The sequence below is a fragment of the Phascolarctos cinereus genome, unplaced genomic scaffold (assembly GCF_003287225.1).
Source record: "Phascolarctos cinereus isolate Bilbo 61053 unplaced genomic scaffold, phaCin_HiC Scaffold_8;HRSCAF=390, whole genome shotgun sequence".
In the NCBI taxonomy this organism is placed as follows: Eukaryota; Metazoa; Chordata; class Mammalia; order Diprotodontia; family Phascolarctidae; genus Phascolarctos; species Phascolarctos cinereus.
Window position 1 is genome coordinate 25,626,665 of NW_027556291.1, and position 13,125 is coordinate 25,639,789.

The 13,125-nt window shown below is 41.5% G+C and overlaps 1 protein-coding gene across 2 annotated transcripts in view; it reads right to left on the reverse strand.

Moving 5' to 3' along the window:
- The window catches only part of ATP7A (ATPase copper transporting alpha), a 116,609-nt gene that overhangs the window by 43,989 nt on the left and 59,495 nt on the right, over positions 1-13,125 (reverse strand). For both annotated transcript variants that reach the window (XM_078147964.1, XM_020964548.2), the window contains exons 3-5: positions 6,936-7,428; positions 5,754-6,479; positions 273-452 (exon numbers count right to left, since the gene is read on the reverse strand). In XM_078147964.1, coding sequence (XP_078004090.1) covers positions 273-452; positions 5,754-6,479; positions 6,936-7,428 — 1,399 coding nt within the window. The remainder of the gene's footprint in view (positions 1-272; positions 453-5,753; positions 6,480-6,935; positions 7,429-13,125) is intronic.

The following is a 13,125-nucleotide window of genomic DNA, read 5'->3' on the forward strand; positions in this document are numbered from 1 at the left end:
GAGTTACCTAAAGCACTGAGAAGGCCAAGGGACTTGCCTACGACTACGTAAACAACAATAGCAACAACAAAAAAAACCCATTGGTGGTCAAGGGACTAACCTCTCAGTAGGTCTTTTACAGGCCTAGAGTAAGTTCTGGAAATCATTTATGCTTAACAAGGTTTAAAAAAGAGATACACAAGGGTAGTCTCAGGCATCAAAGACACCTAGTACCATGAAAAGGACAAAGGGTCTCAAAGTTGTCAGAAAATAAACTTCCCCGAGCTCCTTACCTTCTTCTCGGCGTAGGTTTCTTTCGATGTTTGCTACGCACGAAGCACAAGTCATGCCAGTGACCTGAATGTAGCATTTGGCTGGAATCTTTGCCTCCTCCTTATCGTGGACCAGAGGTTTTGGCTCTTCTTTATTATGAGTTGGTATCATTGGTTTGCTGCATGTTTCATTATCTGAATCTAAAAGCAACATTTCCAACAAAGACCGTGTTATAAACAACAAAAGTTACTAGCTATATGACCCTAGGCAAGTCACTTAACCCCACTGCCTAGCCAAAAAATAAAATAAAATAAACAACAAAAGTTCCATTCCTGGGGGCAGGGGAAATAGGGTTTGCTTATTTGCAGTGTTACATCAAAAGGTTTATAGTCTATACCAGTGGTTCCCAATTTATGGGCCGATGACTACTGGAGGGCCATGGAGTTATTGCAAAGGCTCCATTTCATTAATGCTATACCTTCTATGTACAAAACACCCTGCATGTATGTAGCTTTCCAAATATACATAGATGCTATTGTGATTAATATACTACATATCCATTAAAAGGGATCCTAAATAAATACTTTTTGTCAGTATGTATTTTCTAATTGTTGATTGTTGGATGTTAGAAAAAGGGTGCTCAACCTGGAAAGACTTGTATGGTCTAATGCTGAGTGAAGTGAGCAGAATCAGGAGAATGTTGTGCACAGTAACAGCCACACTGTGCCATGACTAATATTGATAGACTTAACCCTTCTCAGCAATGCAAGGATCTAAGACATCTCCAAAGGCTTCATGATGGAAAATGCTATCCACATCCAAAGAAAGAACTATGGAGTTTGAATGCAGATCGAAGTATGCTATTTGCTACTTTTTTTCCTTCTGTTGTGTTTTGTTTCCTCTTTCTGGTGGCTCCTCCTATTAGCTCTAATTCTTACTTACAACATGACTAACATGAAAATATGTTTAATAGGAATGTATATGTATAGCCTATATCAGATTGCACGCCGTCATGGGGAAGGAGGTGGGGAGGGAGGCGGAGAAAAATTTAAAATTCAAAAGCTTATGGAAGTGATTATTGACAATTCAAAATAAATCAATTTTTTAAAAAAGAAAAGGGTGCTCATAGCACAAAAGGTTGGGAACCATACCTGCAGAGATGCTTCCTGGTTATTTCACTATGCAAATATCCTTCGGATATCTCCCAGTACTGAATAAACAATAAGGCAACCATGAAAATCATTAAGTGACTGCTGAGCAACTTGGTATCTTTCCACTGCTCTGACTCCCCATTTCCTTACTACCTAGCTCTGTCCAAGTGGAATCTCAACTGAATCAAAAGAGCACAGATCTAGTTAAATCAAGATCTTCCAACCACTGCCATCCTCCTGTGAATAGCTGGGAGATAAATTAAGTGGGGAAAGACAGATAAGGGGAACTTTTCAAAATTACTTTTAATGGTCATATTAATATGTATAACACCCCTACAGAAGTAGATGTGATTGTTTTAAGTAAAACAGGCATTAGCCTCATTGATCCTTCTCTAGTTATCTGATACTTTTCATAAGGAGGAGTTTGGGTAAAAGTCCCTTCCTGTTAATAAATGTTTACTGACTAACAGACGCTAAGAAGTAGGAGTTCTGCTCTACTGTGCCCCAGTCAGAACATGTTTCTCCCCCTCAAGCAAATAACTGATATCCCTGTTGGGATATCAAAATCACAATGGAAAAGCACTCTCCTGACCCACAAGGGGCTTTTAAACGGACAAAAAGGAAATCAAATTTACAGAAGAAAACTGAAAAGGATCGTACCAGTAACTAAATAAAAAGAAGGTAGAGAAAAAGTGGAAATTATTTCATAAATGCCTTTAATGAATTCTCTTAATAACTTAGTTATATGAACTAACTTTGAAATAGCAAAGACAAGCCTAGGTGGCAAGGATCTGCAAGCCTTTAAACTGGGTTCAAATCCCAGCTCTGCCACTTACTTCCAACCTGCACAATCTTGGACTTACCTCTCTGGGCCTTTGTTTACTTATCTGTAAAAAAGAGACTAAGTGATTTTCTAAGGTCCTCTCCAGCTCTAAATCTATGATACATTGAAGTATGAGATAATTCCACCATCTATGAGGCTAAAACAAGCTTAGAGTTGAGAGTGAGAAGACTCTTCATGATGACTCTCGAATTCAACAAAATTCTCTTACCTTCGCAGCCTAATTTACACAGGTGAAGCTATTATAAAACAAGCAGCTGAGAATGTTACCCTCCTTTTCAAGAGGTAACACAAGGTCCACTGATCAACCTAACAGTGAGCTGGGGTGAAGGTCAAACTAGATTCCAGGATTCCTACCTAACTCTTCACCTGAATCTAACCAATAAGACCACATTTGTCAAAAACAGCAACCTTTTCCTAATTAGCTCTAATAGGCAAAAATAAACCTACCACCTAAAGGCTAACAACAGTAGGGAAACTGGTAAGCCCAAGCTTTTAATTCTATTTAACTGTAAAAAATTAGGCAATGACTTTGAGTGGATGGCATGATAAAGCATTTACACCTCTAATGAAATACAGGAAATATTCATTAAGCAGCAGCAGACATCAGAGCAGAGGACATTTGAAAAGGATTCTCTGCAGATCAGCAGTAATTAATGCCCTGCTGCAAGGTAAAACGCAGGGAATTTTTGCTTCAATCCTTCACCCCCTGGAAACTGAGAGAGGCCACCATTCTCCTCAGGAAATTCCCATCTAATGTTCCTCCCCTTGCTCCCTCTCTTTCTTCTAGAATTAACCACCACCTACGAGGGCGAGGATTGAGCACAGCCTAGCCCTCCACCTGCAGTGAGTTGATCTGTGTGAAGAAAACCAGGGGGCTGAATAGCATTGACCACTAAAGGCCCTATGTGGTCTTTTCCCCATGGACAACTGGTTGGGGATTCAACGGACTTCATTTTGTTCAAATTTTGGCAAAAGTTCCAGTCATTTCCCCAAGTATAGGGAACTAGATTCTCCCAGTGTCTTAGCTACTTTTCTGGTCATGGGAAAACAACCTGAAGAGTTGGCCCTACCCTGGTATTTAGTACTCAGGAAAAGTACTAAGAAATACCAGAGTTGCCAGGGGAAAAATTCCAAAAGGTGTCTCATTTTCAACGGCAATAGTTTACCCCAGACAATGGGTAAACCCAGTTTATTTCCTAACTTAATCTTGCTTTCAAAACTCCCTTATTTCTTCAAAATTACCAATAATCACTCAGAAACCCAGCTCATGCAAAAAATCAGTTAATAATAGCAATCACTTAAAGTTTCCTTTCAGATTAATTGGGTTATTTCAAGTCTAAGAGACAACTTAACCCTTAACCTATTTATTCTTCTGCAATTTTGACACCTTTTAAGTGTAAAAGAATCTGAAGTCATAGAAGCTTAACCCGGCAGCATGACTTCCAAATGCAGATCCATAAAACAGCCAATATTTGGCTGTTTTCCAGGCAAATGACTGGTCAGATAGAACAAGAGAAGCCTCTGCCTAACCAAAGATGGGCCTAACGGCTTTAGATATCAGAACGAGAGAGTCAAATCAACCAGTTTCTTTTCATGAGCTTTCTTTCCTATAGGCTGTATTAGCATTTAACTCAAGAAGCACTTACTAATCTCCTACTAAGTGCAAGACTTCACCATGGCCATGGCCACAAGAAGTTTCATTGTATTGGGGGTTCAGTATGTACAGAGAAGTAAAGTAAGAAAATAAGGGTTAGAGTGCTAACAAGTGAGAGTTCTCGACCCTAGGCCTGAGAACTTGGATAAGAAACATTTACATCTTTAGTTTCACTAACCTCTAACTGAAATTTCGCATTTCCTTCAATTATTTAAACCTATGGTTCAGAGAGGGGTCCATAGGATTCCCCAAAGAGGACTAAAACACAGTGAATGGGGGGGCTCACAAGAGAACTCCTGGAGGAGCTAGGCCTTGAAGGAAGGTATGGAAGCTATGAGGCAGGGAGGAGGAGGAGGAGGAAGTGCACTGTGGGCATGGAGGAGGAGATGAAATGGCGAGTGTGGAGAACAAACAAAGTAGGCAGCTAGTAAAGTGAAAAGATCCAAAAAATTCCCAAAAGAACTTTCAGTGTGTTCCTGCAAACTAAATAATCACTGATAAAGCTGATAGAGGGATTAATAAATGTTTGTTCAATTAAACTGTTTCATCTGTTGAAGTTAGTGCCCACAAAGCAACGCATCAGCAGAATCAGAAAATGGCACAACAATAATGATGGAAGAAACAGGATTCAGTTCCATCTGAAAACTCGAGTCCTTCTCTTAGGATCATCACCTTACCAAGCGTCAGAGTCAACATTCCCACATCAGTAACTAGTTAGTGTTTCCTGAACTGAACTGAATTCATGGGTGGAAGGAAACTTGAAACCTCCTCTAGCCTAATGTCTTCATTACACAGATAAGGGAAAGAAGACCCAGGGAAGCAACTTGACTAAGGTCACAGAGCTAATTAAAGGCAGTTAGCCCTAGAACTTAGGACTCCTGGCTGTTTCCATTAGACCACACTTCCTTTTAATTATTTTCCTTTGTAACTGCTGTGAAATTCCTTTAATCTGGTAAGATTTCCAGAATTAGAGGTACTAAACCTTCTAGTCTTTCCATGTGATTTTACTAAGACAAAGGAATAAATATGTGTCAGAAACTAAGTCTTTTGACATTCTCCATATTAAAGTGAGTGGAGTTAACACCAAGAAAAGGTCGCCTCCTGCCATGCACGTCTTTAACAGTCAATAAGAGTTAGTTCCTATTTTCCTGTCATGGATCTGCCCCAATCACTAGGCACAGGGAAGTACATTTTATTTTGTCTCAGTTTCTGTGAGAGTGACTTGGGAATGTCTCTGTGAGACAACCTTTGCCCTCATTAGGTCAGTAGAAATGAAGAACATGGTCTAGAAACTACTTTGTGCTCACTTTGGAGAAGCTGCCTGATTTTTCACAAGTATTTAAATCAGAGAACTGTATTGGGACATTTTCCATTTCACTTTCAGGACAGGTTCAATTCAAGTTCAAAACAACAGTAGCTTGGCCCAGTTCACCTGTTGCTGGGCATATATTTCAGACTGCAGTTCAAAGGTACCAACTAGTTCAGTTCTAGTTAGGAAAGAACAAACAGTTGGGACTAGCTCTTTAAAATTTAATCTCAATACAAGAACCTGATTAAAATAGACACTGCAGGCCATAGGATGATGGAATTAGAGCCAGAAGGGACTTCAGAGGCCATTTAGTCCAACCCCCTTAATTAACAGGGGGGATGTTAAATGACTCCTTGATCACACAGCTGGTAAGGAAGCTGGGAAGCAGGATTTGAACCTGGGCTCCTTCTGACTCCAAGTCTAGCATTCTGTTCACTGTGATACTCTGTGACTCATTTCCATGTGATAACCAAGAGAATCACCAAAATGGAAGTAAAACAGGATTATAGCATCCAAGGAAAGGCAATTGAGGGAATTAATTACCTGTTAAGGTGGCATCAAATCCCATGTCCTCTATTGCTTCCCTCAGGACTTCTGGAGAGGTCAGTAAAGGGTCGTACTCGATAACCCCAGTGCCATTGGCAAGTGAAACACATATACGTTTGACGCCTGTTTTTTTCGATATGACACCTTCTATTGATTGCACACAAGAATTACAAGTCATACCATCAATGTTTATGATGGTTTCTTGAGTCAAAGGCTGGCCAGTGGCACTGCCACGTGGCTTCTGGAGAAAAGCGACTGTTGGAGAGTTCTGGGTGCTATTACACTCGCTGGCAAGACTCACTTTATACTGCCCTGGTGATATGGCTTCTATAGCTTTTCTCAGGGCATCTGGAGTGATTAATTTGGCGTTGTACTTTACCACAGCAGATCTGCTCTCTAAAGAAACCGCCACGCTGTTTACACCTGGGAGTGTAGCTAAATGGCTCTCAATATTGGATGTGCAGGATTGACAATGCATGCCATCTATGATGAAAGTGGCAGTTGAACCCTTAGCAGACATGGAACATTTTTGCTGTGATCCCTCACTGGATTTGACCGGTGTGTTCTTCAGGCGCTCTACATCGATGGTTCCCAGTTTGAGGTACTTGGGCTGCTTTTTGATGAATGCTGGGAAACCCACTGCCTCAATCTGCCTTCTTATTTCCTCGGCTGTAATAAGGTGAGGCTGATAGACAACAGATGCTTCTTGATTATCCAAGGAGACTAGGAAACAAAAAATGCACAATTTAGTTCCTAAGCCCCTCCTAACAAAAACAGGGCATAGGGATACCCTGTTAATGCTGTAATACATATTTTTTCTCTCCCTCATGCTCCTCGTCCATCTATAAAATATTCTTTTCCTTTCCAGAAAAGCAAAAACACTTTATGTATTACTGTGGCAGTAGAGAAAAACAGAGTGAGGCCCCCAAACCTCCTCCTCCCAATCAGGGTCTGAGAACCTCCCATCCTCTAATTAAAGGCATTAACTTACTGACATTCAGTCTAGAATACAAATGTGGGAATATCAGTAAGCATTCCACTCCCATCGCTTCAATACCCACTCAAAGAATGGAGCTTTGGAAGAAAGAGAAGGATCAAAAACCAAGAAGGAAAAGCACTCCTCTCCATCAACGCAAAAAGAAATAAAGGGGAAAAAAAAAAGAAAGCAAAGAGCATTACCCTTAATTCGTTGAACACCTTGCAATTTACTAATTTTTCCTTCAATGGTGCTTGTGCATGAATGGCATGTCATGCCTTCCACTTTCATCTTCAACATGATTCCGTTTGCTTGAACCACACTAGTGTCTTCAGCAGAAGAAGCTGGCTTCCTTTCTGGTGCTCCAGTATCTAAGCTGACACCCGGAACCAGCTGGATTATCTGATTGGAATTCACAACAGAAGGGATCACGGTCACGGTTGCTGTGCCTTGCTGAGGAGAAATGTAAACGTCTGTTACACCCTTGGCCTTGAGCAATGTGCTTTGGACTTGCTCCCATGATGGGGCCAGTGAAGAAGTAAGAGTCAGGGACAAAGTGTCAGTAAAGACAGGCTGAGGTGTCAGATCAGGGAGGGATGCCTCAAATCCCATATCATCAATAGCTTCCCGAAGTGAGCCTGGATTCTGGAGTCTGGAGTCATAGATAATGGTTGCGGTTTTTTTTTCCAGTGAAACCTGTGGGAAGAAAATTGTAAAGGCCAGTGTTAGTTAAGTGATGTGACCAATATTTTTAAGCTGCCAAATCATTATGCCATAGACAAGATCAATAAAATGTGCTCAACACCTTCCAACTCAGAGAAGTTTCTCCAGTACTTTTGACTTTGAATATATTCTCCCTGAAGAAAAAGTAGCATATATTGGTAAAACGGATATGGCTGAAGATGGGCATTCCTGACAATGGGACTGGAAAAGCATCTGAAACGTGTGCATGGACAAACACACTTAGAATTCCCCAATGGAATACAAACTGCTTTATCCTAACATCTCTCTACACAAATTGCCCCAATACTTTAAACTGGCCCAACAACTCATCAGGCTAAATCCCTAGGGAAATGGATTAGCTAAAGAAAATAAATAGGTATAGGGCTTAATCTTCAGATCAGAAATGGTTCAATTAAGATAACTTTAACAGCAGGGCAAGGTGTAGACAATTCTTGCCAAAGTCAACATATTGCAGGTCTGTGTCTGGAAAAAAAGCTTTGCTGTGTCTGTCGGAGTCAAGGCCACATTCACTCATTCCCATGATCTTATAGCACACATTCCTATTCCCCTCCAGTGTCTATTTTTGCTGTCTCCCTAAGGGTCAATGACAACACACCAAGATTACTGCCATGACAACTCTTTTTTTCCCCCCACATTACAAAGATGGCTGACCAAGGGGAAAGTACACTAAACTGCCTATCAGGAGACTTGAGCTCTATCTAGTGCCAGCTCTTGCCAATTCCTAGATGACCTCAGGCCAGGTGCAGAACTTCCTTAAAGCTCAACTGTCTTGTATATAAAATGAGAATACCACCTATTCTGCCCCCCCTCCAGGGTTGTTGGAAAGTCCAAGATAAAGTGAGAGAGCACGGCCAACGGGAGGGCATTAGATGAGTGGTCTGACATCACAGTTTGAGTGTGCAAAACACACACACACACACACACACACACACTCTTCAAAACAAACAGTTAAAAATGAAACGCACAGGAATGGGAGACATTTACAATTTCCCCACAATGGTTATTTTTATTTATTTGCTTTTTTAGGCAATTGAGGTTAAGTGACTTGCCCAAGGATGACACAGCTAGTAAGTGTCTGAGGTCATATTTGAACTCAGCTCCTCCTGACTCCAGGGCTGGTGCTCTATCTACTTTGTCACCTATCTGCCCCCACAATGGTTATTAAGTGACTTCCTTCTGTTGTCAACATAATCCATATAGTCCTTTATCTAGTTTATGCCAAATAAAGCATAAACTTCTGACCTTGGCCTAGTAGGACTTCAACAATCTCCCCAATCTAACTTTTCAGGATACTTTCACACTATTCCCCTTCATATTTTATGTTCCAGCAAAAATGAATTACTCTCGGATCCTCATTCCTAGAATGCTCCCCCCCCACCCCATTTCCAAATCTGCTTAAGTCTTAGCCTTCCTTCAAGGCTCAACTCAGGAATCAGTTCAGCTATGAAATCTTCACTAACCTTCCTCCTCCCCAGGTGAAAGGGTTTTTTTTCCCTCTTCAGATTTTTTTGAGAGTTCTACTTAGACCTCTCCTTCACAAGTACAGTCAGCTCTGATATAACGCTGGTTTCAAAAATGTGAATCTGCTCCAATGAATTGATTTTTAGGGTACACTTTCAGCACAGCGTGAATTTTGACTTGGTTTATGCTCCGTTTCTGAGATGAGAAATAGCAAAAATGCAGAAAACGGTACCACTTCACAAACCACAACCCTTCCTACACCTATTTCCACAAGCAAACTTCAGATCTTTGTCAAGGTAAAGTGTCCTATTTATCATGTATGTTGTCAAGCAGCAGGAGCTGGTGGCCGGCCCCCCTCCACAGCCTCCAGCCCGGAGGCCCACAGCTGCAGGCAGCCAGTCCCTAGTGCAAGCAGAGGCTGTGTACACTGGGAGGTCACCGCCTCAGCCACTGTTTAGTGTAGAATTTAGCTACTTCTTAACCATTTAACACGTAAAAAACTGTGCTAACATTTTTATTAGTTACCTATCTTGTTTTTAATGTATCACTGAAGAAGTTTTTGAGAATTGCTCCCCAATCACATTCTCCCCATAAGCCCTGTGGCTTTCATTGTGTGACTATGTATAGCTTGGTGCTTTGGGGGAATGTATGTGTCTTGTTATAGCAGAACTGTCTATATCTCATATTTATATCAAATATAAAATCCTGTTTGGCATTCAAAATCCTTCATAACCTACCCCTCCTCCCACCTTGCCAGTCTTCTTACACTTTATACCACCCCCCACCAACACACACACACACACACACACACTTTCTCTCCTTCCCCCCCCCCAATTCAGTGACACTAACCTCCTTGATATCCCACAAACAAGGCACTCCAGCTCTCAGCTCTGGCAGTTTTCAGTGCCTGCCCTCCATGCCTGGAATTCTCTTCCTCCTCCTCTCAGCTTCCTTCAAGTCCCTGATAAAATCCCACCTTCCACAGGAAGCCTTTGCCAATGTGCCTTCCCCATATCGAATATCTCCAATTTAATCTAGGTGTCTAGCTTGTTTGCTCCTGGTTGTTTGCACACTGTCTCCCCCATTAGACTGGGAGCCTTTACCTTTTGCTGGATCCCCAGCACTCAGCACAGTGCCTGGCACATAGCAGACTGTGCTGTGCTGGAAAGAACATTGGGCATGGACGAAGAAGCCCAAATTCAAATCCTGACACTGCCATTTCACACCTGTGTGAATTCTGGTAGTTAATTTGACCTCTTTAGTATTTCTGATTGTCCCTGGCAAAAAACGAGGAATTCTTTTTTTGTTTGTTTAAAAAAAAAACAACCCTAAAAAAACAAACCATCAAAAAATCATGTCCTTGATTTTAAATGCAAAAAGTGCTTGGTGATGAATTTACTATACTCCCTATTGCTTCACTCTTAATTGATGAATAACGTAAGTAAATAAGGAAACCATAACATGCTAATCAACAAAAATTCTCCTGTCATTTCTTCACACGTAAGAAAAATACTTCCTTATTTTTTAATAGTTTGTGTTTTAAACTTCTCCAACTAGATATATTTCCAGGATCAGAGATATTAGCAGTGAGGGCCTCCTTCAACCTATGCACATCACAACCCCAAACTCAGAACTTAAGAGATGGTCTGTGAGAATCTGTGTGGCAGAAAAATGCATCACATGTAGTCACTCGGTACTGAGCTTCTCAGCACTTGACCAGGACGGAAATCAGAGAAGACATGGGAGTTGGAAGTGGAGTCTTTCTAGCCTGGCAACATGTGTCAGAGCGGGTACAATATGAAACTGGCGTGGCCTTTGCAAACCTATAGTCATCTCCATACCACACCACAATGAAGCCACAATCAGAGGAGGACTTTAGAGAACATAAGTCAACTCGTCCAGTTGGCTTTTTCCCCTGCTTTGTTACCCTAAGACCTAAAATGGAGTCTAATATGACACCCCACTGTCCCCAGTGAGGAAATGCACACTTAACTATGACTTTCATGTTAGAAAAACTGCCCTTTAAGCTTTCAGCAGTTTAAGCAAACTGGGCTTGTGCCTCTGTCCCAAGGTCCTGGGGAGAATGGCAGGTGTTAATGCTAGGCTCAGAATGAATAGGAAGATGAGGGTGAGCTCAACAGCTTCTGTGAAATTGTTCAGGGTGTACCTGTACATAGGTCTACATAAGCACATACAGAGACACATGTAGCCAGAGTACAAACACAGACTATGTGTATTTATAGGCGTTAATGGTTTAATATCAATATGGCAAAGAGTCTCCAGTTGGGCATTCCAGGGATCTGTGTCTGACCCTGGGCTGCTGTTTAACATTTTTATCAATAACTTAGATAATGACATAGATGGGGTACTTATCAAATTTGTGAACACCAAGCCGGAAGGGAGAGCTACCACAATAGGTGACAGAGTGAAGAGCCCAAAGCCTCTTGGGGGACAAACGTAAAATCTTACACTTGATTACAAAAATCTACCTCAAGTACCACATGGTGTGGGAAGGGTTAGATGGCACTCATTCTGAAAAAGATCTGGGGGTTTGAGTGGACTGCAAGCCCAATGTGAGTCAGCAGTGGGATGTGGTGGTCAAAAAAAACCCAGCACAATTTTGACATGCATTCCCTTTCTCCCAGGGGCTATTTTAGATGACCGAATAAAATAAAACCTTCCAGGATTCTGCTAAGGATTGGTATAAGATTCCTCAGATGGTTTTAAGTTTACTCTTTTGACTGCATCACATGAACTGCACAAGGTCCTAATTGTTAACTATATTTGATGCCTAGCACATACATCTAATATGTCTTTCCATGATATCACAATGTGACCACCCACAGGGCCACCAATCCTATTCTTTTTTTTTTTTTTGGCTAGGCAATGGGGTTAAGTGACTTGCCCAGGGTCACACGGCTAGCAAGTGTTATGTGTCTGAGACCGAATTTGAACTCAGGTCCTCCTGAATCCAGGGCCAGTGCTCTATCCACTGCACCACCTGGCTACCCCACACCAATTCTATTCTTAACATGCTCGTTCAAGGTATGAGTTTATGTGACACACCAACATTGTTAAAAGGTAGCATGACAGAGTGGAGAGAGAGATGGCCTTGAAACCAGAAAGACTTGGGTTCAAATGCTACCTCTGACACACCCTGGATGTCACTGGGCAAGTCACATAACTTCTCAGTGTTCTCGGCAATTCTCTATAACATAAGATGCAGAGGGGGCAGCTAGGTGACACTGCAGTGGATAGAGTGTCAACTCTGAAATTAGGAAGATTCACCTTCCTAAGTTCAAATCTGGCCTCAGATACTTACTTAGCTGTGTGACCCTGGGTGAGTCTCTTCACTTTATTTGCCTGTTTCCTCATCCGTAAAATGAGCTGGAGAAGGACATGGCAAACCACTCTAGGATCTTTGCCAAGAAAACCCCAAATGCAGTCACAGAGTCAGACTCAAGTGCAACGACTCAACAAGATAAGACGCAGAGACAGTACCGACCTGCACTGGTATGGGGGGGTCTCCTTCCTCAGGAGCTCTCTACTCCGGTAGGTCCATCCCTGTCCCTGTTAACATTCTGCTCTGATGGTTTCAAATACATTGAAAATTGAAACATGATCAAAGAAACAGTCACGCTGAAAAGATATTTGCCTCATTCTTGTGAGTTCATTTAAACACTGTCAATGAAGCATATTAAATTTATTTCCAACTTGGCAAGATTCAAAACAGTCACGAGGGAGAATCCCACAAAAGGGACCTCATAAATGAAAAGTTAAACTTCTGGAAATGAACATGAGTCAGGAGTTTGGCCCTTTGCCCTGAATTATCTTTGATGAACATATAAAAAATAAAATTGAAGGCTTTGCATGTCATTAATTGGGTTTGCATCATATGTAGTAGTCAAGGCAATGTTTTTAACTGGCTCCAGAAATGCAAATTATATGGAAGGTATGTAGACTGGTCAGCAAACATTTTAAAAGTAAGACCTGTTTTTAACTGTTAAAGATAAAGTACAACTACATTAGAAACATAAGGCCTGAGGTCCGTCTCTTTTTACACCTACACACCTACACCTACTCATGTTAAGGTAACTTGGGAAAGGCCTCCTGCAGAAGGGGATGTTTGAGGCCAGTCTTGAACGAGGCAGAAGTGAAGGGACAGAGCTCCCAGGCACAGGGGACAGT